The 27,058-nt window shown below is 45.9% G+C and overlaps 1 protein-coding gene across 1 annotated transcript in view; it reads right to left on the bottom strand.

Moving 5' to 3' along the window:
- ANKFN1 (ankyrin repeat and fibronectin type III domain containing 1) overlaps positions 1–27,058 on the bottom strand; it is a 105,065-nt gene that overhangs the window by 6,420 nt on the left and 71,587 nt on the right. Inside the window, exons 12-15 of the mRNA XM_060272003.2 lie at positions 24,887–25,053; positions 22,870–23,017; positions 17,963–18,131; positions 7,213–7,379 (exon numbers count right to left, since the gene is read on the bottom strand). Coding sequence (XP_060127986.2) covers positions 7,213–7,379; positions 17,963–18,131; positions 22,870–23,017; positions 24,887–25,053 — 651 coding nt within the window. The remainder of the gene's footprint in view (positions 1–7,212; positions 7,380–17,962; positions 18,132–22,869; positions 23,018–24,886; positions 25,054–27,058) is intronic.

Here is a 27,058-nt window from a genome sequence, read left to right as displayed (position 1 = left end):
TGGAACAGATTAATTCACTTTCCATTACTTTCAATGGGAAAGTTCGCTTCAGTTTATGAACGCTTCAGTTTATGAACAGACTTCCAGAACCAATTGTGTAACCAATTACACCCACGCTTCGGGTTAAGTACGCTTCAGGTTGAGTACTCCACAGATCCGTCTGGAACGGATGAATCCACTTTCCATTACTTCCAATGGGGAAGTTCGCTTCAGTTTATGAACGCTTCAGTTTAAGTACTCCGCGGACCATCTGGAACAGATGAATCCACTTTCCATTACTTTCAATGGGGAAGTTCGCTTCAGTTTATGAATGCTTCAGTTTATGAACAGACTTCCAGAACCAATTGTGTTCATAAACCGAGGTACCACTGTATTTGAAGATGGCTATGAAATCTCCTCTCAGTCTCCTCTTTTTCATCTCCTTCAAGTGTTCCTCATAAGGCTCAACATCCTTCCTAAACTGTGGTGCCCAGAATTGGACACAGTATTCCAGATGTGGTCTGACCAAGGCAGAATAGAGTGGTACTATTAATTCCCTTGATCTGGACACTAGACTTCTGTGGACTATACTTATATACTTATTATTTCCTCTGCATCAGGGAAAGGGAACCCATGGCTTCTGTCATGTAGCTCCAACAATATATGGAGGGCCACAAGTCCCTTACCCCTGCTCTACCTTGTGCTGTCTTTGAAGAGTGCCCCTAGGCTGCTACTATGGTAGAACACACAGACCCAAAAGGATGCTCTGCTGGGATAGAACTAATTGTCAGAAGGAAGCAAAATATGGACCATCAATTTTGTTAGGTGCCTAGTCATTTTTTGGGGGGGGGGATAGAAGTGGAGAAGGGAGGGGTGGAGAAAAGATGTGCTTTCCCCTCTGAAAATCTTTCTCCTTAAACTGTTTCCCCTCCTTATGAGGTTCCAGAAGGGGTTTCATAAGGGAGAAAGTACATTTGGAGCTCATGGAAGGGGACCAGTGTATTTGAGGGTTGAACTCTAGTGGGGAAGCAGTGGGGTGGTGGAAAGGGTTAAGCATCCTGTTCCCTTGCTATTCTGTTGTGTGGCGATACCCCGATCCTTCCTGGAATAAATAAAGACGCAGGCCACAACTTTATTGATTACGGGTGTATTGGCTTAGGCATTGGATCTAACCGTCTACATCCAACTCCAGCCTGCTCTGCTGGCAGTCTGTGAAGGGTTAACCACCATTGGGTGAACCCTGTGATGCAGATCAACTAGGAACTCACCCTGGGGCCACCGCCAGGGGGCGTGCCTTAGGCCCTCACCTACCACGGCTTTGGACATGGCCACACCCCCGGACTCCTTAAGGGAGTACCCTTCAGCATTTTGGGGGAGGTGATGGCAGCAACCTCCCCCCACCACCTGTACCCTTTCAGAGATAATCCAATGCCTACCGCCAAAAACCAAAGTTGTGACGAGTTGCTACGAGGTAGGCGAAAACCACAAGGCCTGAGCCAATTTGCCAAGTGGGAAAAATTCCTACCAGGCCCCTCAACGGCGACCAAGCAAGGTCCGCAGCAATGTCAAAGGAGAGCCCTGCCTAAAGGGAGGGTGGGCGGGAAAACAAAGCAGCTGGGGGTCAAGGTAAGAGAGGCAGACTCCTGGCCGCGCTCGCTTAAATCAGCGAGCCATGCCCCCTTGGAACATCTGGATTGGACGCGCCAAGGGAGCGCCACGTCCTGGAGCCAGCCAATTGGGCTGGGGGGAGGAATGGTGACCATTCCCCCAGCACGTGAATGCCTCGGGGTGCCCACAACCCCCCTCCTTCTACGGCAGAAGGGGCTTTTTCCCTCCCAAAGTGGGAACAAACCAACAAAATCTTTCTTTGGGGTTTTGCTCCCTGCCTGAACATAGTATATAGGTCAGTGCCCCACCCCCACCCCCCCGAAAAAAGGTTCCAGTACTCACCAAGGGAGAGCTCTCATACCCTGCCAGAACATTAGCTTCCTGGGTTTTAGGAAGGAAGCTCCAAGCTTTGATTGTTTTTTTTTGGGGGGGGGAGGTGCTGGTACTGCATACTGGTGCATACCACCAGAAACAAACCACGCTTTGTGAGGTTATGTCTTTTAAAGTCTCAGATACTTGGCCCTATATCCCTTACAGATCAAAATGTAAATGTAAATGTAAATCAAAAATGTAGTATAAACACTGACAACTGGGAAACACTGGCCTGCGAGCGCTCCAATTGGAGAACAGCCTTGACCAAAGGTGTCGTGGGCTTTGAAGACACTCAAACTCAGGGCGAAAGGGAGAAACATGCTAAGAGGAAGGCACGCTTGCAAACCCTCACCGTGATCAACTCCCGCCCGGAAACCTATGTCCCCACTGTGGAAGGACGTGTGGATCCAGAATTGGCCTCCACAGTCACTTACAGACTCACTGTTAAAACCGTGTTTATGGAAGACAATCTTACTTGGCTATGAGTGACCGCCAAAGAAGACGACAGATCACCTCCCCCACAAACTTCTAACTCAAGTCCTTCAGGACGAGTAAGACTGTCCTGCAAACGGTACTATCTGTGTTCCAGCATCATGGAAAAATCACCAAATCATAGCACCACAGGGAAGAAATTAAGGAGAGATTCTTGGGAGCTGCTCAACATTTCTGGATTTCCTAACCCCTCGGAAACAAAATCAGAGCACATATTGGGATATGTGAAGTCCAGAAGACCAGTAGGGATTGGCCAGAGGGAACGGGCATCCCTACAGCCCCGTAGTGGGCTGCTGTTTTTCAAGACAACAGCTGTGTGAATGAACTGGCCCAGTGCTGAGCAAGCATTTGGTTCGGTGATTAAGTGTGTGTGTGTGTGTGTGTGTGTGTGTGTGTGTGTGTGTGTTTAAGAGATAAATAATGGGGAGTTGCCATCCTTTTTCAGATCCCTCTGGGTGGATTGTTTAGATGGGCATATAGGTGAAACTCGGAAAATCAGAATATTGTCGAAAAGTGCATTTATTTCAGTAATGCAACTTAAAAGGTGAAACCAATATATGAGATAGATGCATGACATGCAAAGCAAGATATGTCAAGCCTTTATTTGTTGTAATTGTAATTATTTGTCGTTAGGCGGGTCAATGAGAAATGGAATGTAATTAATGAAATGTAATAGCGATGTTTATTTTTGTATTATTGTAACTATTTGTTTTACGACTGTGGAATTTCCAAAAGAAAGCATTTGTAAAAATAAAAATAAAAATAAAATAAGTTGCATTACTGAAATAAATGCACTTTTCGACGATATTCTAATTTTCCAAAACAAAATAAAAAAATTCCTTCCAGCAGCACCTTAAAGACCTTTAAAAAGACTTAATTTTCCGAGTTTCACCTGTATTATTCACAGTAACTCCTCCCATCCCTGTCTGATTGTTACCCAGTCTGACCCAATATATTTAATGAAGCTTAAGTATGGACCCTTGTTTCTGTCACCAACACAGCTCTAAAGGAACATTATGCTAATAGCCCAGTCATACGAGCCATGCTTCTCACAGAGTGCCCGACACATTACTGTACATATAAATTATAACTTAATTGCCATTTCAGCTCCAGATATTTAGCTTAGCTTGGGTCAATCCTGAAATACCCCTTTTCTCGCTGCCCAACAGCCTGTTTCAGACACAACATACCTTATCTACGGCGTATAATTTTTTACTTTCTGGTTTCTCTCCAGCTCCCATTTCAGAACAGCTTTTATGGACTCCCTTTGCTCTTTACAATGTTTGGTTTGTGTAGTGACTTCAGCACTGTCTCAGATCTAGGATCATACAAATGCTCTTGTGGTTTTGCGGTCGCCGCTGAAGATTGCGGTATGTGCTGGGCCGAAAGCCCCCCCCCAATAGGTGGAATACAGCTGGTTTTAGTTTGGGAAGGAACCTGACAAGTCTAACACACTGTCACAATAATTCGGTACAAAACACTGTGGTCTGAAAGGCTCTGCTACATTTTCATCCATTATGAACAATCACGAAACCTAAAGCCTGAGCCACTGTCTTCTCTAAGAAGTACTAAGCTGAGGCCACAACAGACCCCTTTGTTTGAATCCTTAATATTTTCTATTTCATTTTTTTTTAATTCTCAATGTCCCTATAAATCATGCTTTGTGAGAATTGTGACTCCCAGGGCCGTCTGAAGCCCATCCAGCGCCCTGGCGCTAGGTCCCTCCAGAGCCCCCTTCCAGAGCCTCTCCAAGGGCCCGGGAGTGCCAAGCAGACCGCGGCAGCAGCGGGAGGCCACCTCCGAGGACTCCGCGCTGCGCCTCCTTCTCATTTCCCCAGCGCTGGGTTCCGCTCAGTCAAGCTTCGCCACCAGCGCGCGCACCGCAGGACCAGCAAGAGCTGCTTGGGCGCTGTGCGCGCACTGGTGGCGAAGCTCAACTGAGCGGAACCCAGCGCTGGGGAAACGAGAAGGAGGCGCAGCGCGGAGTTCTCGGAGAAGGAGAGAGACGCAGTGCAGCCTGTCAGCTAGTGGAGCGCAGTCCTGGCCAGATCGCCGGAACCCTGCGCTCACTTGGTGCCCTTCCAGCGCCCTCCAGTGCCCGGCGCGTGGTTCTCCGCGCCACTAGCCTCTATGGCTAGGACGGGCCTGGTGACTCCTAACCTTCTACGGTACATACGGCTTTCACATTTTGTAATGATTGTTGGCATGTTTGGTGGTTCTTCTTCTTCTTCTTCTTCTTCTTCTTCTTCTTCTTCTTCTTCTTCTTCTTCTTCTTCTTCTTCTTGCAATAACAAATTACAAATTTACACACAGCCAGCTGTTCACCTCTCTTACTTGCTGCTATGTTTTCTGAAATCAGGAGTGAAAATGGTGGCTGGCAACTATGGCTGTAAACCTACTGGGGTAGTTCAGGTTCACCGTTAGAGGGGGAATACGTATCTGTTGAAATGAGGATGTTACAGGTGATGATTTGGGGACATGTGGATTTGGTATAATCAGATTCATATACACAAATTAAAAGTGATTCAGACTTATGCTGAAGGTACGTGTGAGAGGTGGGCCAATGTTAAGCATCTGCGCCCAAGAGCTAATACTTTTTGAAGTATTAACTTCAGCACTAAAAACATACAGTGGTACCTCGACTTACAAACGACCCAACAACCGAATTTATCAACTTACGAGTGGGGCAAATGGCCGCACGCTTACAAATTTCTCGACATCCGAAAAGAAACCGCGGCGGTTTTAGATAGGGTTGTTTCGACTTCGAATTTTTAGATGTGGTTGCTTCGACTTACGAATTTTTCAGTTTCCAATGCATTCCTATGGGAAATCGCGTTTCCAGTGGCGCTTTTCGACTTACGAATTTTTCAACCTACGAAGCTGTCTTCGGAACGGATTAAATTTGTAAGTCGAGGCACCACTGTAAGTGAATAAATGAATAAGGAAGGACTTGAAAATTGGGACATGGCATAAAGTTAGGCACAGCTGTCTCAGTGACGAGAAGCATTGGACTTCAGAGCATGGGCAGTCACCCAAAAGACTTATAATTTGGTATAAAATTTGGATAGTTTGATTGCATTATAATTTGGAATGTATTTAATGTGGACTTAATTGGATGGTTAAAATGGAAAACTTGGGGTAATAAATTAAAAAAATCCTTCAGTAGCACCTTAAAGACCAACTAAGTTTTTATTTTGGTATGAGCTTTCGTGTGCATGCGGTAATAAATATTATTATGAAAAAGAAGCATCTGCTAATATAAATTATGGGGGAAGGGAATCAAAAGGCTGGAGCATGGAATGACTCTTCTTTACTTATCTCTGCAGCTGCAATCTCCTGGATGACGTGGACACTCAGGGCCGTCTTAACCCTATCCAGCGCCGTGACCCCTGCGCCCCCATGCCAGCTGGAAAGCCAGAGCCACATGCGTGTGTGTGTGCGCACTTCGTTTTAGCAACTGCGCCTCATTCACCTCTGAGGCGCCGCTCCCCCCCTGGCGCTGCCATGCCGTGCCTTCTGCTTCTCACCCGCCGCAAGAAGCAGGACTGGCAATGGCAACACCGGACTCACGCTCTGCCAGGCAGGGCAGGCGCAGCGGGCCATTGGAGGGGGTGGCCTGACAGGCGGGGGCGCTGCCAGCTGTGGTTCGTCTCCGCCTCCTTGGCCAAAGCGGCTGCACAGCGCTGCCGTCCAGGGAACCCTGGCTGCTGTGCCGATGGGAGGCTCGCAGCCGGCTTCCCCGCAACGGCGCCCGCAGCCCAAGAAGAGGCGGGCGAGGGCGGTGCTGCTGGTGGGGCTTGCTGGTGGCTCTTCCAGCAGGGAGTCGCTGTGGAGGAGCCAGGCTCGGAAGCCGCCGGAGCTCTTTCCGGAGGGCACGTGGGCGGTGAGGTGCGCTTGCTCCGTGCAGCTCCCCCACTCACTGGAGCACCCCTGAGAGGTGGCGCCCTGGCACAACACGGCAGTAGCCCCAATAAGAAAGCCTCTGCTCCTCCTCCATCCCAACACTGGCGGCAGCACCCCCTGGTGGCCAGGCGCCCTGGCGCATTGCGCCACCCAGCCCAGGCCTAGAGACGGCCCTGTGGACACTATTAGGCAGCTGAATGTGCATGTGTTCTCTGTCCATTTCCCTCCCTCCCTCCTGCTCTGTGTGGCTCCGGGCTCTGACAACCCGCGCTACACCACTGCTGGGGGAGGACAGCTTCCTGGCGAAAGATGCACCATACCTGATCTGTTTGCCTCCCACCCCGCCACCTTCATGGGTCCCCCAAATCTCCTGCCTAACCCAGCTGCTGCTTCACATCACCTCACGGCAGGGCCGCCTGTGTCAAAAGAAACAGTTGTTGGCGGGGTGCGCATGTTTCATTGCAGACTGACAGTCGGAGTGGTGGCGGGGTCTTGTGACGTTAAGAGAAGAAAGGCTACGACCCAGCCTAAATTGAGGTGCTTTTTTTTTTTGCTCATATTAGAGAGGTAGGGGTGGGAAATGGGATTTATAACCCAAAGTGACACGCTTCTCTACAACACTCCAGTATAACTGTCATATGATTTTATCCATGAAATTTCTCCCAGAAAGCAAGCAAGGGGGAAGCCGGGTGGGGTGGGAGGGAAGAGCTGCAGAGTGGCTATTTCATAAAACCCAAATTGTATTTTGACACTAAACGTCTTTATGCTGCGCCTTTGCCCAACAATTCTCCATTTAGGTTCCAAATTACAGCCCCTGCTAGAAATCACCTTTGACTAGTCGGAAAAACAGACGGTTACCTGTGTGTAATCTAGGACTTGCTGGTGTCTTTGTTTAGCTGCAGCGACTTCACTGTCTGAAATTGCTTCCCTTAGGGATTGCTGGGTGCTCAGAAAATCTAGCTCTATGACAGCGGAAAGGCGGCAATACAGACTAATAAATTTCTCCTTGTAACTGCAAAAATGAACTGTGGAGACAACAAAGCACAGAAGCAAGTGTGTTAGAAAGACACACACACACACACAGAGGCAGCTCTCAAAAGCCTTACCTTTCTGAGGATCTTGAAAGAAATAACTGTCATTGCTTGTGTTTATCCCAGAAAACAAGTGTTACACATATATATCTATATTTAAAAGGTTATAATTCCAGAGGAGCAGCGAAAGCTACAGAGAGTCTTGATGTTTAAAAAATCTAATAGTTGGCTAAGCTTTCATGGACCTGGTACAGGTATTAAATTAGACACGGATAGCTCAGGAGTAGCCAAGGTGGTGCCCTCCAGACATTTTATTTATTTATGAAAATATTTAGAGACCGCTATCAAGTGGTTTAGAACAAACAAACAAAAAATCTAAAACCATACAGTAAAAACATTAAAAAGTTAAAAACAGACACCAACCACAGCGGAAAGACGTACAGTGGTACCTCGCAAGACGAATGCCCTGCAAGATGAATTTTTCGCAAGACGAATGCGCCTTGCGATCTGATGGTGACTCGCAAGACGAATTCGTTTTGCGAAAAATTCGTCTTGCGAATTGCGGTTTCCCATAGGAATGCATTGAAATTTAATTAATGCGTTCCTATGGGAAAAGAAAGAAAGAAAGAAAGAAAGAAAGAAAGAAAGAAAGAAAGAAAGAAATTTCAATGCATTCCTATTGGAAACCGGGATTCGCAAGACGAATTTTTCGTAAAAAGAATTGACTCTCGGAACGAATTAAATTTGTCTTGCGAGGCACCACTGTACTTTTAATTGTCTGCATAGGCGTGTTTTGGGCACCCAACTCCCATCAACCCCAGTCAGAATGGGCAATGGTTAGGGATGGTGGGAGTTGTAGTTGTAGGAAGACAAGGAATATTTTCACAGGGTTTCCTGTTGTGGATGCATCACTATATTTTTTTCTATGCATTTGGGATTGGCATGGAAATGTCACAAAGGTGTTACTATCCACACACTCCACTGTTTACATTTTTAAACACTGCATCCAAGTTTGAGTGTGTGTGTGTGTGTGTGTTTATGCGCACATGCGCCAACTAAGGACATTTCATGCACCTGAAAATGTGAACTCTAAGTCCATGAAAGCTTGCACTGCGCACACCAAAAATGTTAGGGCTGTTATGCTAGTCATACTCAGAGTAAACCCCTTAGCGGATGTGGCTCAATACGTCTACATTAGAAGCCACCCTTAGACAGGTAAAGGTGAACTTTTCCATTGGACGGCTTCCTGTTGATGTAAAAAGTATGAAAGTTTCAGATCTACACAGAAATCTTGATCAGGCAGGATGGAAACATAAGCAAAGGGTCTGTTTACACAAGCATTTTTATCACCCAGTGGGGACAAATTCACATGATGCGTGAAGATGCTCATTTTAGTTTAATGACCAGTGACAAAGCTTTTTATTTCAAATGCTAAAAAGTGGGGAATTATTAAGTGGTGTGGATGCAAATGTGGACCAAGCCTAAGGTTGGGTCCCTCCTGGCATAAATCTATGGGTTGTAGCTATGCAACAGATGCTGGTTGATAAGCTACAGTCTTGCACAATATATGGCTCAGTTGTGCATCCGATGTGCAACTGACCTACACAACCAATTCTATGCTGTCGTAGGACACACATGACTGATTGCCAGTCATAGAGCAGCCATCTGCCTGCTTCAGCAGAGTGCTATCCCATGACATATTGTTCCCCGTTAAGGAATTTATGGTCAGTCCAGTGGATTTTGGCATATGACAGTGAAGACTTGGTCCACAACCATTCCAAAAATTCCTTGCCCATGTACACGGGGATGCTGACCAAGTCTATATTGCCTGTCCCTGTAACACACTGAGAAGTTAATGGGGTGGTGGTGGTGGAAATCTAGACCTCCCCACAACCCAAGAATAGCTACAATCACATCCAAAGCAAACACATCCTTGCACATGAGCAAAGACTAACATGAAGGACTGCGTAACAATGGAACTGGTGCTCAGTCCTATGGTAGGGTTGTGGGCAGCTGGTCCTACATTTGTGCCTTTTTTTCAAAAATGGAAGTGACTAGGATTGACCAGGTACCTTCTGCTTGCAAAGCACATGACCCCTTCTCTTTATGACCCCAAGTATTTTTAGACATTTCATGTAGATAATGATCTAATGATGCCCAAACATTCTGAATGCATATTGGCCAAAGCTTTGCTCTCTCTATTGTTGATGTGATATCTATCTATCTATCTCTCATCTATCTATCACCTATCTATCACCTATCACCTATCTATCATCTATCTATCTATCTAACTATCTATCATCTATCATCTCTCTCTCTCTCGTTCTATCTATCTATCTATCTCTCTATCTAATCTCTCTCTCTCACCTATCTATCACCTATCTATCACCTATCTATCTATCTCTCTATCTCTCTATCTCTCTATCTATCTCTCTATCTATCTCTCTATCATATCTCTCTCTCTCTCTCTCTCGCTCTCTCTCGCTCTCTCATTCTATCTATCTATCTATCATCTATCTATCTATCTATCTATCTATCTATCTATCTATCTATCTATCATCTATCTGATCTCTCTCTCTTATCTATCTACCATCTATCTATCTATCACCTATCTATCACCTATCTATCTATCTATCTATCATCTATCTATCTATCTATCTATCTATCTATCTATCTATCTATCTATCTATCTATCTATGGCTGTGTTAAATTTGTGCTTCTCTTGTGGGCTGTAACTTCTCCTCCAAAGATACACCTCTTTCCCAGGAAAATCATGGTAGCATTTGAAACAGATGTGTGGAAGTGTGGCACTGTGCAGCCTCACTCCTGCAAGTGCTCTTTTAAGGCAGGGATGCAAAACGTTTTTTGTTTTTTGTTAATCCTGTGGAAAGCCCGGGATGGTGGTGGGTGGGTGGTCAGAAACTGCTTGGTGCATTGGAAGGAGCATGGCTCAAATGGGGGGGGGGAGAAGTATGCAGAAATGACTTTTCCTCTGCAAGCCAGCCTCCATATCACCATTGCAGGAGAAGGCAAATTCACCACAATTTTGTAGTGGCTTTTGCACCCTCAGCAGGGTGCAGTGAAGGCCTCTGAGTGTTGCACATGACCAACAAGCAGCAGGTTGGCCACATGTTACTTTAAGGGGACCAAAGGTGCCAACCTGTGCTGGTGTCATCACAGGTGCGACACACATTGCAACATCAGGAGCAGTTGGGGTCTCCTTCCATAGCAGGAGGATTTAGAACTGGCCATGAAAACCATGCAGGGCTTGGCTCCATGCTCAGCTCCTCTGCCCTCTGCTTGTTTGAAACATTGGGGAAGTCCCAACATAGCTTGGCCCCCACGAGTTGATGGCATCCTTGAAGTGGACAGCACATACCATTTTCAGGTAGAGTGGTCACCAGGTCTCAATGATGACGACCTGTATTTTCCCTTCTTAAGAAAGAGAGGAGAGACTGCTGGATCAGGCCAATGGACCTTCTAGTCCAATATCCTGTCCTCACAATGGCTGGCCTGTGGAAAACTCACGAGCAGGATTTGAGCACAAGAGCACTGTGGCTTCCAGCAATCGGTCTTGAGAACCATTGCTGCTCCCAGCCGTGCAAGTAGAACATAGCCACACTGGCACCCTTAACATCCTCACAGTTAGTGGCAAAGTTTAAAAGAAGAGCCTGTTCTTCAGAACTTGGTTGTTGTTGTTTTTAAACTGCCCCCCTCCAATGATGCTACGTTTGCATTCTGCCCGATGAAGAGTTCAAAAACATGCAGACTTTCATTACATCTACAGAAACTGGCCCAATTAAAAATATCACCTTACCTATAATACTTGCCGGCAGTTCAAATCCCCGCAACGGAGTGAGCTCCCGTTGCTCTGTCCCAGCTCCTGCCAACCTAGCAGTTTGAAAGCACACCAGTGCAAGTAGATAAATAGGTACCGCTGAGGTGGGAAGGTAAACAGCATTTCCGTGCACTCTGGTTTCCGTGACAGTGCTCTGTTGCGCCAGAAGCGGTTTAGTCCTGCTGGCCACATGGCCCGGAAAGCTGTTTGTGGACAAATGCCAGCTCCCTTGGCCTGAAAGCGAGATGAGCGCCGCAACCCCGTAGTCACCTTTGACTGGACTTAACTGTCCAGGGGTCCTTCACCTTTACCTACTTTGGTATAACTTTCTGAAAAAAAGAATTTTCAATTCTGAATTCCCCCCACCCCTCATGGAACTGAAAAAGAAAACACAAGAAGAATTGATTCAGAAGGCCTTCCAGCCTCTCCTTCTTGTCCATGCTGCTTTTACCAGGTGTATATTCTTTCCCATGTAGGCAATCCATTTTTCTCTTAGCACATCACTAGTTGAACAGTATTCCTGTCTTCACAGAATAATGCAAGGGTGGGTGGGTGTAATGCTAAATTGGTTGCACAGAGGAAAAGCTGTATTTTCATGCCTCGAAAGTGACTTGTTGCATCATTTTTCCTTCCAGGCAATCAATACTGCAGTTGGATGGGTTATCAATGCTTTTGCAAATAATAACATCCTGGAGATCCCAGGCCTCAGGGAGATTAGGCTGGCCTCGAGCAGGGCCAGGGCCTTTTCGGTCTTGGCCCCGGCCTGGTGGAATGCTCTGCCACAAGAGATCAGGGCCCTGTGGGATTTGACATCTTTCCGCAGGAACTGTAAGACAGAGTTGTTCTGCCAGGCCTTTGGTCAGGGCTCAGCCTAACTCCCCTTCCCTTTTTGTATAAGAACTAGTACGAAAGAGGCCTCCCAGCATTCTCACAGGCCCATATAAGATCAGCGTACACAGTTGGGCCTGATGAGCATTTACTGTTCCCAACCCAAATCCTGCGGAAAGCCATCTAATTCAGATTTTAATTTTATCCTGACTTGTTTTAAAGAGGTGATTTAATTGTTGTTTGATTTTATATCAGTGTTTATATTTGATGTTAGCTGCCCTGAGCCCAGTCTCGGCCGGGGAGGGCGGGATACAAATAAAAGTTGTTGGCATTATTATTATTATTATTATTATTATTATTATTATTATTATTACAGGAGCCATTGGCACTGGTTTTGCACTGCATGCTCATGCCCCGTGTTATCCAGTTTTCACAACATGCTGCAATGGCCGCAACATATTTAAATGACTTTTTAAAAGGTGAACATTGTGGGGATAATGAGCCTTATTAGGCAAATGTGCAAATTGGTGTGATAAGAGAAAGGGCTCGGTTGCATCACAACCTCAAGCCAGGAACTGCAGTTCTGCAAGGGGCAGCAGCGAACTTCCACATTCCATCAGTGTACGGATTTCTGCTTGTCTGACAGGACATCTTCCCTCTCCTCCCCGTGTACATGTCCCCACGTCTGTCCCAGATGGTTGGGGGAACCCCTGGAAGAAATTTAAGGGGGTCCATGTGGACAGGGAGTGGCAGGGAACATTCCATTGCACAAGCAGAAATCCCTACAATGATGGAATGTTTGTTGTACTGGCAACCAGGGTCACTAACACGCTCTAGCACAGTGTTCGCAGTACTTTAACACTGATCCCTAATACCAGGGCCGGCCCTACGGCCAGGCTGGGTGGCGCAGGGCACCATGGCGCCAGCCCGCCAGGGGGGCGCCGTGAGCTGCGCCCGCCCGCTGGCCGGCTGGCCCGCTGGTCCGCCGCGCAGCTGCGCCCATGGCAACCGAGCTGTGCCTGCCCGCCCACCGCATTGGGAAACGGGGGAGGGGGGCGCCGGAGGGATCTGGTGCACCACGGCGCCAGGGGCGCTTAAGACGGCCCTGCCTAATGGACACCCTCAATAATTGTTACTAATCTTATTGCCATATTCAGAGTGAACCCACTGAAATCAATGGACTTAAATTTTTTAAATCTATTAATTTTAATGGGTCCATTCTGAGTATGAAATTGCCTGTGGCCCACAGAAATTCTATTAACTTCCTTCACATTTCCTGCAGGTTTTTTTTGGGGGGGGGGCATTGTTTCAAAAGCCTGCCAAACCTATTTAACCAGGGATGCTGGGTGGGACCAACAAAGTGGTGCATGCTCGAGTTATCTCCCGCTTGGACTACTGCAATGCGATCTATGTGGGGCTACCTTTGAAGGTGACCCAGAAACTACAACTAAGCCAGAATGTGGCAGCTAGACAGGTGCCTGGGAGTGGCCACCGAGACCATATAACACTGGTCCTGAAAGACCTACATTGGCTCCCAGTACGTTTCCGAGCACAATTCAAAGTGTTGGTGCTGACCTTTAAAGCCCTAAACGGCCTCAGCCCAGTATACCTGAAGGAGTGTCTCCACCCCCATCATTCAGCCCTGAGGTCCAGCTGAGGTCCAGCTCCGAGGGCCTTCTGGCGGTTCTCCCACTGCGAGAAGTGAGGTTACAGGAAACCAGGCAGAGGGGCTTCTTGGTAGTGGCACCCACCCTGTGGAATGCCCTCCCATCAGATGTCAAAGAAATAAGCAACTACAGTGGTACCTCGGTTTAAAAACAGTCCTGTTTAAGGATGATTCGGTTTAAGAACTCCGCAAAACCGGAAGTAGTGTCCCGGTTTGCAAACTTTACCTTAGTCTAAGAACAGAAGCCAAACGGTTGAAGGGCACCAGCGGCGGGAGGCCTCATTAGGGAAAGCGCGCCTCGGTTTAAGAACGGTTCGGTTTAAGAACCGACTTCTGGAATGGATTAAGTTCGTAAACCACTGTATCTGACTTTTAGAAGACATCTGAAGGCATTTGTTTGATGTTTTATCGTGTTTTTAACATTCTGTTGGGAGCCGCCCAGAGTGCTGGGGAAACCCACCCAGATGGGTGGGGTGTAAATAATAAATTTTGCCCCTTGGGAACCAAAGACTCTCCCAAGCCCCTTTCGGTTCTGTGAAAAATCTATGGTCCATCACGAGCATTAAAATGTTTGGAGACACAAACTTTCAATATCTCTTTCTGAACATTGCATATGGTAGGAAATCAAACCAATCTGTTTTGCAATGAGATAACTAGCACGATGATCTCAGCCTACAACTCGAAGGAGAATAGTCCTGACTCTTTCTGCTCCCCTCCCAAACGTTTAGCTTCTGTAGTGGTCCAGGGGGCAAGCAGCATGTGGTCTGACACTTCACACCAGACGTGTGGCACCATTAGTGAAATTGCAGCCGCCGCTGCAGCTTCTAGCCACTGTGGTTGGAAGCCAGGCTGTTAATGTTACTGTAACAAATGTTGCTTCAACATTGCCTTTTTTTGCGGTTTCGCAATTACAGATCCGGTAGCCGCCAACTAATAGGGAGTGGAAGCTTCTAATATTCTGGAGGTGAATCACAGCCATTTTATAGGCACTGGGGAGAAATATGCAATAAATCAGACAGAAAATGGCCTCCGCTCTAGGGCACGAGATCGGTTGCTTTTTGTTGGAAAAGTAAAATTGGGCTTTTATTGGAATTCTGCCTGCAGTACAAAGTCCCCACACTATAAATTCACCGCGTTGAGAGACAAACGAGCAGTCTCTGCTGAATCTTCATTGTGTACGGCTGACTACTTTGCCATCTCCATTGCTGCTCTAATCTACAATCGACATTAAATAAGTTTGTGACCTTGCGTTGCTCGACATGTTTCTAACATGCAGGTGTAACAGTGGCTTGGGTCCCCTTTAAGGAGAGAAAAAGATGCTAGTTCTCTGTGTTATAGACCCTCAAAGTGTGCTTACAGTCCAGGGACAGTTCCAGATTTACAGAAGCCGTCCCAGTTTCTGATTTGATCCCGGAATGCCTCGCTTTCCCTTAAGATGTCCCTGTTTTCATCATAGTAATATTGGAGGGTGTGGTAGGATGTCCCTATTTGCATTGGAAAAAATGTTGAAGGGTATGGAGTTTTGTGACCCCCGAGCCAAGGCGATAAGTAACTATGCAACCTTTGGAGGACATCTGAGGGCAGCCCTGTATAGGGAACTCCCCGCCTCCCCAATGTTTAATGTTTTATTATATGGCAGGGGCAACCTAGGCAGATGGGTGGGGTATAAATAATAAAATGATTAAGATGATGGAGTAAGATGTCCCTATTTTCATTGGAGAAATGTTGGAGGGTACGGTGTTAAATCCTGGAAAAATATGTTGAAATGTCAGGCTGAACTCATAATTTTTGAATATCCGAGGCTACCAACAGTGTTGATTCATAGTTGCTGGTCACAGAAGGCATATGGTGATCGTGGGAGATTAGCCTGGCAAATTTGGCCTGTGCATTACTCATATCCCAAGAGCTGTGGTACCTAAGAGATGTAACCACCTTGCCCAGAAAAGGGCTTCATGAATGACTCATAAAAGAGAGCTGGCAAAGAAAGAACACATTATTCTGGGAATGGCTCAATCTTCCTATAAGTTTATATCACTTAGTGTGTGCATTAGGGTTTTAACAGTCTTACAACTTCACGTTCCTGTAGCTTAGTTAGATGAACTTTTGCCTAAAAACAAAGGAATGAACTGTCATTTCCAATTTTTTGGGGAAAAGGCCACCCCGAAACCAATAAATCAATTTTTGTATATGTAACTGTATAATGGATTATGTAATAGGCACAGCATGGACAGGAAAATATAGAGGATGCAATTTTTTAAAGTACTTGTACAATGTTTTGCACATTGTACATCACTTCTTATTGCTTAGAATAAATTGAGGTTGCAGCTTGCCTTTGTTTCTGCTGCAAGCACCATAAAGTTCCCACATCACTTTGATTGCGCGTTCTGTGCACTGATTACTTCTTGTTATCTGGTCTATGGAGGCCTCTTGCTTCCAGTGATTCTCCAGTACAACACATTACAGCTGTCTAGGAAGTTACAGACAGCTGTAAAAGTTCTAAACAGTTCCACAAAGTTTTTCAAAAGTGCTAATATACCGGTACTTATGTAGTAACATTACAAATAAGGTGATTCAACATTTTCATTTCAGGGTGAGCCTTTTTCACAACTGAGGACAGTTCGTCCCTTCTGTGTGGTTTCTGAGCAAAAGTTCATCCCTTTACGTTACAGGAAATCCTTTTTAAAAAAGTCAAAAAGTTATGAACCTATTGTGTATGTGTGTGTTTATAGATATGGGATAGCTTAAGGCTAAAAGACCCTTGGTCAAAGGCGACTATGGGGTGTGGTGCACATCTTGCTTTTCAGGCTGAGGGAGCTGGCATTTGTCCACAGACAACTTTATGGGTGACTACTAGTGCATAGAGGACCATGACGAGTACCAGAGTGCATGGAAATGTCGTTTACCTTCCCGCCACAGCGGTACCTATTTATCTGCTTGCACTGGCATGCTTTCAAATTTCTAGGTTGGCAGGAGCTGGGACAGAGCAATGGGATCTCACCCTGTTGTGGGGATTCGAACCGCCGACCTCGCGATTGGCAAGCCCAAGAGGCTCAGTGGTTTAGACCACAGTGCCACCCGCATCTCTTATACATATGGAAACATGCATGAAAGATGACTGTTACTTGTGGGGAGGGGGCATGGGTGATAGGGTGGGTGGTGACAACTCAGTCTCAGTGGCAGAGGGGTGGAACTGCGTGCAAACAAGTAACACTGTATAGCCCCATTGCGCATCATGCGCAAAGCTATCATGATATTTGCATGGTCTGTTTCAGGAATATCTTGGTACAGTACTTTGCTGCTTGAAATCTACCCATGCTTTTTCTAGTACTGGATCTGTGGGAGAGAAGATTAAGGAAACTTTTGCTGAACAAAATCAACCACCTGGCGCTGTATGTTTTTTCTCTGACAGTGGCTGATACGGAATGCTTCCTGGCATTTCAGCAGCGAGGGCTACCAACCAGAAGAATGTGCTTGCTGGTGCACATTCCCCGACCCTTATGGTATGAGAGAAACCACCAGCTATCTGTGGCACTCCAGATGTTACTGGACTTCAGCTCCCACCAGACCAAACCATCATCATTAGGGGTGATGGAAGTTGTAGCCCACCAACCTCTGGAGAGTCACACCTCTGTTCTAACAGCTGCGAGGTCTTCTTGCATCCCGTGAATGGCATGTAAAACTCGGAATTTTGTGCACTCACATTGATCCTACTGACCGTCAATCCTGCTTGCACAACAATTGTCTGATTTCAACGGGACTAAGTCTGGACCTGGCCTGATAACAATAAATAAATTCTACACCAAGCTCAGTTCCGTAATCAAATTGGTAATGGAGAGGCAGTCAAATATGGGCGATCCACCTTCCTCTACCATATTTTGAAATCAAAAGCCCTGCTAAGGGAGCTTCCACCGAATGCCGCCTGAACTGCCCACTTCAATATTCACTATTCCTCATGCCTATAACCAAAGGGTCGTGTTGTTGCTCGATAGCTTGTGGACTGACTGGCTTTTGCATTCCTGTAGTTATGACTAGAGCATGTAACCTGGTAGCTATGCTCCTTCTATTACTTGTCTGTAGTCGGAGGAGAGAAAAAGTGTTGTTGCCAAGAAATCATCACGTGATCTATTGACTCTCCGCTGGGACGGGGGGGGGGGAGGCGAGGGGCTGGAGGGGAACAGATAGAACTTTGTGATTTTATTATAAGGCGACTGGGTTAATATTTCTAGGTGAAGCAAGGTAGTATACCGAGTTCAAACATCTGAAGAGGGAGGTTAAGGAATCCTGAGTGCAGGGTGTAAGGGTTATTCTGTCCTGGGGCAGTGCAGACGTCGTCTGAGGCAGGGAGCAGGAGAAGAAAGGACACATTGTGACCCAGTTCCAACACCTCCTGTGTATACAGACGGAAGAGCTTAGCCTGCAGAGGAACACGCACAGAGAAGAAATGGGGGTGGGTGCGGGGGGGGGAGAGAAAGGGGAGGCGAGAGTTACAGCATCGTACTTATATAAACAACCCCCAAAATTGTATAAAACATTAGCGCAAAGTTGCACAGCATCAAGATATAGGGTTTTTTTTGTAAAAGATAAATGGGGGGTGGGGGAATATATACCAGCATATGTATATATACACACACGTGTTTGTGTGTCTATATATATATATATATATATATATATATATATATATATATATATATATCTGGGGGGAGAGAGAGAGAGAGGCCATGTGTGTGTTAATTTTGCTTCATAAAATAAAGATTTAATGCTCCAACGTTCCACATTAAAAGACACACACGTACACACAACACAACCCCTTACCTCCCCCAGAAAATAACATTTATGTTTCTTATTAGCCAGAAAACGATCACACTCCATGAGCTTTTCAAGATTATGATTGTATAATTATGTGAAAACATGAAAATGAATTCAATTAAAAACCTTTAACATTCAATTTAGGAGCTGGTTAGCAAAACTATGCAGATCCCCCCCTCCTTCCCCCCTTTTTTGGCTTGCTTCCTCCCTTCCCCTCCCCATTTTCTCCCTGCAGCCTGTCACCAAATGGGGCAATGAAAAAGATTTAACAAGCCGCACTGAGAAAAATGAAACTGAAATAAATATCAAACAGCAAGAGGCGTATGTTTGATTAAAATCGACTTTGATGCTAAATGGAGGCATGGAATCAGCTAGGACCATTATCTAAGCTTGTCACCTCTCCCCCTTGTTTCAGGATATCAATCCTTTGTGTAGGGGTGTGTATGTGTGCCAGGCTCACCAACTCTATGGTGCTGAGGTCGCTACAGCCTCCCAAATGTCCACTGGGACAAGGCTCAGCCCCACAATCTTGAGGGAGTGGAAGAGGCCTGGTGGGAAGTCGCCTTAGGCTGCGTGGCATCTCCTGATGTTGTGACACCTGGATTGAAGTTGTTCCGGGGGCCACAGAGCATTGGGAGATATTGTGTGGACCAGTGTGCACCGGCGTATGAATTTTGCATTTTTTGAGACTATGGCCATCTTTGGCCAACAAACACTCTGATTTGGGAGCTATGGTAGAAGCTCAAGATTTCTATTCTATTCTATTCTATTCTATTCTATTCTATTCTATTCTATTCTATTCTATTCTATTCTATTCTATTCTATTCTTATAAATTAAGTTAAGTGAATCAGCACTACAAGAAAGAAGTTTTGTAGTAACTTACATGGTCTACGTTTCCTAAATCAGCTTCAGCTCAGGGGAATGGATTTTAGGTGATATAGCTACCAATAAACCAACATTTCAGTTTATTAAGCAGAGATATGCCTGAGCTTTTTTTGCTTGCAAATGTGGCTCCTTTGTTCCTCCTGTTGCTACGAGCTGCAATAAAACGGGGAAGCCTCTAATTAACCATAGTTTCTCATTACATCCGAACCACTAAGCTATGGTTGTGGCTTCAGAACAAGTCAAGCTGTGGAACCAATGTTTTAAGTTGGCTCGTTTAAAATCCTGGCTTGTTCTGAACCTGGTAACCACAGCTTCCCAAGTTTGAACACAACAGGAAACTATGGTTTAATTGGAAGTTTCCTGGTTTAATTGTGGCTTTGAGCACCAGCAAATATGATTGTTGGGAGCATATATATGCACCCGAGGCATAGCTGCCAAGTTCTCCATTTTTTTTAAGGGAAATTCCCTTATGCTGAATAGGCTTCCTCGCGAGAAAAGGGAAAACTTGGCAGCTATGATCCGAGGCTGTCTCACTTCTTTATTTCTTTTAATTTATATTAAACAAGACTAACAAAATATTCAAAGAAAGAAAGAAATTGGATTGTTGAATCGTTGGAATACATTTTATCCGGAAAAATCCTAGCAGGCTTGAACTGAATCCTGGCCTACTCCTTTTGGATCAAGGATTGATCCATATAGCCTCCCAAACGTGGCAGAATATGGTAGCATTCTATTACTGTGTTTTTATTTATTTTTAAAATTCAACCATACCTAGTTCCAGCCCACCAACAGGCTTTCATGGTGGCATACAAACTACAACACAAAAGGATAAAACACAAAGAGAAACATCTGCGACAACAATAAAAATCAAGAAATAACAGCTGCCAATTATAAAACAATCAGCCACCCTCTGCCCACATAGAAACTTTTTTGGTTTGGGGAAATGTCTGCATTCAAGCTTTTTTTTTGGGGGGGGGGGAGAACTGCCTAGGAAAGTCCAGCAGCTCTGAAGAAACCATCTTTGCAGGATCTAGCTGCATGCTGTGTGGGTAAGTACAGGCAAACAAGGGCTTTTGATTTACTTGAAAGACTATGATGGGCATAAAAGAGATGGCACATTTAAACTATGCTGGGTATAAGCCAGAGAGCCTGGTAAGCAACATACTGACAGTACACATTTTGACATTCACATGTACGCATGTAAAGGAAAAGGAGCCCTGGATGGTTAAGTCCAGTCAAAGGCGACTATTGGGTTGAGGTGCTCATCTCCGCTTTCAGGCCGAGGGACCCGGCATTTGTCCGCAGACAGCTTTTCCGGGTCATGTGACCAGCATGACAAAACCGCTTCTGGTGCATAGAACACCATTTACCTTCCCGCCGCAGTGGTACCTATTTATCTACTTGTGTTGGTGTGCTTTCGAACTGCTAGGTTGGCAGAAGCTGGGACAAAGCAATGGGAGCTCACCCCGTTGCACGGATTTGAACTGCCAACCTTATGATCGGCAAGCCCAAGAGGCTTGGTGGTTCAGACCACAGTGCCACTTGCGTCCTGCCCTGTATGAAGGTAGATCTGATCAGTGCATGGAGGTCAGGAGTGGTGCCAGTAGAGGCAATCAATGGATTTTATTGATTTATTGAGAACTGCTTTGGGAATTTTTTTAAAATGGAAAATAGCAGGAGATAATTTAACTAAAATTAGATAAAATTCCTCCACTGATTAACCACACATCTTGTGCTGTCTGCAAAGGGTTTATCAGGCCTCCACTGATACTTAAACGACTTTCTCACAATTCTTTTCTATGATAGCTGGACCATAAAGAGCTGGACCATAAAGAAGGCTGATCACCGAAGAATTGATGCTTTTGAATTATGGTGCTGGAGGAGACTCTTGAGAGTCCCATGGACTGCTAGAAGATCAAACCTATCCATTCTTAAGGAAATCAGCCCTGAGTGCTCACTGGAAGGACAGATCCTGAAGCTGAGGCTCCAATACTTTGGCCACCTCATGAGAAGAGAAGAATCCTTGGAAAAGACCCTGATGTTGCGAAAGATTGAGGGCACTAGGAGAAGGGGACGACAGAGGACAAGATGGTTGGACAGTGTTCTCGAAGCTACGAACATGAGTTTGACCAAACTGCGGGAGGCAGTGCAAGACAGGAGTGCCTGGCGTGCTCTGGTCCATGGGGTCACGAAGAGTCGGACACGACTAAACGACTAAACTACAACAATGATAAAAATGGGCAGGTGTCACTAGACTGGAAATGTTCCCGATTCAGGAGACTGTGACTTGTACCATCAAAGATGACTGCATCAGGATGCCTGCAGTCAGCTCTTGTGGGCTGAATATGGGTGCGTTGCGAGAGAATCATATAATAGCTAGATCTTACAGCCAATATCTCTTGCTACATGCGAGCACCGAGCATAGCACTGCAAAGGTCCACAGAGCTACCTGTTAGCACTGGCTCAGTGAAATGTTCCTCCACACTAAAGAAGCAGTTGCACCATTGCATCACCTGACCTTAGTTTCAAACTACCGTATTTTTCCATGTATAAGGCGCCCCCGATTTTGGGGGACTAAATTTCAAGAAAATGAGGGAAGGTGGCCCAAAGTTGTTGAGCTTTTTAAAGGGGGAATTGTAAACCCGCCATCACCCCAGCATGGCCATTGGTGGGGGTTGGCAAAGTGGGTAGCCGCTCCCCACACACCACTGCGGTGGGAAGAGTGCGCAGCTCCCGCAGCGGCATGGGGGGGGGAGTTGTGTGCCCGCCAGCCAGCTGGCTGGCAGCGCGCAACTCCCCCCCCCATGCCACTATCAGTGTATAGGACGACCCCAGTTTGTTTACATGATTTTTGAGTGAAAAAACCTCGTCTAATACACGGGAAAATACGGTACATTTCACACACTTTCAAGTTGTAGGAGGACTTTGCCCCCTTATGGCAGGCCATTTCATTTACGTGGCACTGGTTATTGTCCTGCCTGGTAGTGATGTACTGTGCCAGGGTTCTGCTGTGGATCCAGACCCCTCTGCAACTCCAAGCATCATTTAAAAACAAACAAACATGGTGATGGCAATGCAGCTATGATTTCTGTAATGGATCCAGAATTGGCCTCCACAGTCACTGTTAAAACTGTGTTTATGGAAGACAATCTTACTCGGCTACGAGTGATCGCAGAAGAAGATGAAGATGAAGATGAAGATGAAGAAGAAGAAGAAGAAGAAGAAGAAGGGGGAACCCTCATCCATTCAGCCTCTTGTGGACTAAATGAAACCCACCCTTCCCATATAGGCCACACACTGCAGGCAAACAAACAATGACCTTCAATCAAACCTGGATTGTATGGTTCTGAAACAAAATGGCAATGATAAGCAAGAATATATTTACAATTCAAAGCGTGAGGAAGAGCGTGTTGTTCAAATTCCTCCACAAATCGAAAGTGTCACAAACAATGCATCGTACCTGTCGTAGAGGAAGACTGATCTGTTTCAGGAGCGCTTTCACTGCCATCTGGAGCTCGACGAGCAGTTGAGTTGGACACTCTGCGGAATGATCCATATTTTCCATAGATTCCGAGCCAGAAAGGCTTTGGATCCATTCCCACTCCTCTCTGTATACGGAGTGGAGTTTAAAATTAGAAATATAACAAAAGTTCACTGCACAAGGAAGAATTTACTGTACGTATGTCTGGGCTCTGTTGAAGTTTTCGTTCTCAGATAGTAAAAAGATTTCTAAACTTATAACAGGCCCTATTGCTTGTGGTTAAGAAAAGGGCCAACTTTCTGATTTCATTCTCGTTGAGTGCGCATATCAAGCCGAAGACTTCTTTACCAAGGTCTTAATAATAATAATAAAAAAGCCTTTGAAACATTTCAGCTTTCTTTGACAAGAGGGCTGTTCCATGTTTCTATAATCTTTTCGCACACACGCCTTGGGCTACGGTGGCATTTTTCCAGGGCTCTCCGTTTTCTCATCAGGCATTTGATTTCGAGCACTGAACATAGCCAGCGAAAACTGCTTGGATTTTGGTAGGCACATTTCATGCCCTGCCCCCCCCTCCTTATGCATGGGCGGGGAGGCAGCCTTGCCTGTGATTGTATGGGGAGAAGACAGGTTGAGGTACGCAGTTGGTCACTGTGGATGTTTCTGAGCCTGCACTTATTGATGGGTGAGTGGGGAGGAGGCATGCCAAAGTAGTGGGTGGGCTCACTGGGTGCCCAATAGCTCAGCATCTTCCTTCCAGACCCATTTGTGGCTACCACCCCCTCTGATCACAGTGAGGGACTATCCAGTTATTGTGGGCAGGGCCGTCTTAAGCATATCTGGCGCTGTGGTGCAAAGCTCCCTCTGGCGCCCCCTCGTTTCCCAGATTTTTTTTAGGGAGGACGTCCCTGCTGGCTGGGCTGGAGGAGGCAGGGAGCGGCTGGAGGGCGGCTCCTCTGGCGGGGAAGAGGCAGAGGCTGGACGTGGTGCCTCCTGGCTCAGCTGCCTGCTTTATGCCGCTGTGGCCACGGCAGACGGAGGCTCCGGGTGCGACATTGCTTCAGCGCGGCATGGTGGAGGCAGGCAAGGGCGGCGAGCTGATGCCAGGAGGTGCTGCGTCCAGCCTCCACCTCTTCCCTGGTGCCCTCCAGAACTTGGCGGCCCGCACCACTAGCCTCTATGGGTAAGACGTCCCTGGCTGTGGAATGCAGGTCAATTGGTCTGCCTACTTTACATCGCAGACAGTGAGCAGGTGTTGTAAAACCGGACAGGTAAAGGGATGGTGCAGGTAAAGGATTTTGGCAAGCACCCTGAGGAGGCAAATGGTTGAAAGGCTTCCCACATGGAAACACTGTTTCCCTTCCTGCCACAGCAGTACCTGTTTATCTACTTGCACTGGCATGCTTTCAGACTGCTAGGTTGGCAGGAGCTGGGACAGAGCAACGGGAGCTCACCCCCTCATTGGGATTCGAACCACTGACCTTCTGATCAGCAAGCCCAAGAGGCTCAGTGGTTTAGACCACAGCGCCACCCGCTTCCCTTCTGCTATGCTATCCTGAAGTTGTAATGCTATACATATTCGGCTGGCAACAAACCCCGTTGAAAACAAGGAGACTTGCTTCTGAGTCGACATGCATTGAATTACACTGCGAGTATCTTGGGTGTAATAATAAAAAAATCTATTTGCAGCTTTATAAAAGTAAATCCGAATGGCAATTTCAAGTTCACTAGCATGCATTTAAAAAGTTCAGTGAACTAGTGCGGTTTAGTATGGTAGGAACTGGAGCTGGGAGCCCCGAGTTCGACTCCTGCCTTTGGTACGGATTCTTTGGCACTGTCTCTGCTTCTTTCAACTTTATTTCCCTGCGTGTGAAATGCCAATTAACCCTATACCCATATTCTCTATTCAGTGGGGGCTCAGTCCCAGGTCCCTGAGCCAGCAGTCCCCCAAGTGCTAACTAAACACTAGGTAAGGTGGAAATATTCTTTCACTTACCTGGACACATTGCTGTTGTCTCGGATTTTAACATGACAAAGAATGTTGGGCAGCCTTTGCAGCACCAGGACTTTTATCTGGTCCACCGAACTGCAGAGTTTCAGGTAGCCTAAATAGAGGCCAGGAGCCAGGCGCTGTTGGCTCCTTCTGTGATAGGAAAGAATGTCCTGTTGGAGGAGAAGAAGAAAGAGAGAGAGAGGAAGGGACCCTCCTTCAGCATTGGCCTAGATACACTTTTTGGAATTGCTCCCCTAGAAAATGATTTTTAAATAATAATATTTTATTCGTTTTTCCCATATAGAGAGTTACATTTGTTACTCAACAATTATATTCCAATTCAACAAAACTAGCGGCTTCCCGCTCACCCAGCATCGATGTTTATAACCCAAATCACATACAATTGCGTTTTAAGGTCCTGTCTTATCTCATTTCATCCCCTCTAACACGTTTCATAATATATTCTGCTGTTTTCTTACATTTTGAACCCTGCTGTGATCTTTGCATATGGGAGATAGATTTTCATATAGAGATTCAAATAAGAAATTCTAAATTGGTGTCTTTTATCAGCGCCGTCAATTTTGCCATATTCCGCCGAAAAGGAAAATTAGGGATCAAAAAAGCAGGCGATGATATGGCAGGAAGTGTGTGTGTGTGTGTGTGTGTGTGTGTGTGTGTGTGTGTGTGTGTAGTGGTACCTCGGTTTTCAAATGTAATCCATTCTGGAATACCATTTGGGTTCTGAAATGTTCAAAAACAGAAAACTCAACAGCTGACAGCTAGGCCTCAGGATCTTGCATTTAGCAGAAGCCCACATGGCATGTTCAACTTCTGAAGCGTGTTCAAAAACTGAAGCATTTACTTCCGGGTTTACGGCATTCGAAAACCGAAATGTTCGTCAACGGAGACGTTCGAAAACCGAGGTACCACTGTATGTGGCTATATATCCCTGCCTCTTGGGTTCCACTTTCCCTCCAATCACTGACTTTGGTACTGTGTTTCTCTGAAAATAAGCCATACCCCGAAAATAAGCCATACCCCGAAAATAAGCCATAGTGATAGGCATACTTAAAAAAATAAGACATCCCCTGAAAATAAGCCACCGTGTTGTTGTTGTTTTGAGGAAAAATAAATATAAGACGGTGTCTTATTTTTGGAGAAACACGGTACTACAGCTACAGACATGCACTTTTTGCTTTTGTTTCTGAAAGATCCATTGAAGTAAGCTCTCAAAATTAAGTGTGGAAAGGCTTGTGTATTTAAAAGTAATTTTTGGTGGAACTGCTATTGACAGGACTTACACAAACGGTTGTATTAGAAAAAAAATAACATGTGGAGGAGAGGGGGCGGGCCTCCATGTGTTCAAGGGTGCGTGGAGATCAGAGGCGGCACCAACGAATTGCAATCCTGAGCCCTTTAAATCTATTGATTTGTAGACTAATGTTTGTGTGTCCTCTGCACACAGGTGTCCATCTTGCACCGAATGGGAGAGGGGGAGCCTCAGCTGACGCAGCAGAAGGAATCTGCCGGCGCATACACAATGGCTTCTTGTCAGCTTTGAGCCGTGTATTTAGAACTGGAAATGATCCTAGACCTGTTGAGTTAATTGCCTAGCTGTAAATGAATGGTGAAAGCATTGTAATTAATACATGGAAGATCCAGCACTAATTAGTCTCCCACCCCGACTGCTTCAGTGTTAGGATGGAAGCCAGTTACAGACCACGCCACAGTAGTGTCCAATTAGCTCAGCTGCCAGGTACAGAAACTCACGGCTAAGAGTTTCTTTTTTGTCCTTGCTAATGTTCTCTGTTTTCCTCAAGCGTATAAAATAGCCCCTCAATACTGGCTAAGGTTGACAGGTGGGGGCCAACAGGAGAACACTGGAACTGCCACCAAAATTTGCTTTAAGCACAATTTCGGAGGTGAATTTGGTGGGCCCTGCTGAGGTTAACTATCTGAAGGAACTTAGGGAAGCGGACTTTTACTTTCTTGGGCTCCATGATCACTGCAGATGGTGACAGCAGTCATGAAATTAAAAGACACCTGCTTCTTGGGAGAAAAGTGATGACAAACCTAGATAGCATCTTAAAAAGCAGAGACATCACCTTGCTGACAAAGGTCCGTATAGTTAAAGCTATCCGTATAGTTAAAGCTATGTTTTCCCAGTAGTGATAT

Source organism: Zootoca vivipara, chromosome 2, assembly GCF_965207765.1.
Source record: "Zootoca vivipara chromosome 2, rZooViv2.hap1.1, whole genome shotgun sequence".
Lineage (NCBI taxonomy): Eukaryota > Metazoa > Chordata > Lepidosauria > Squamata > Lacertidae > Zootoca > Zootoca vivipara.
Note: the sequence above shows the minus strand (reverse complement) of the source record. Positions and strands in the feature narration are given on the sequence as shown.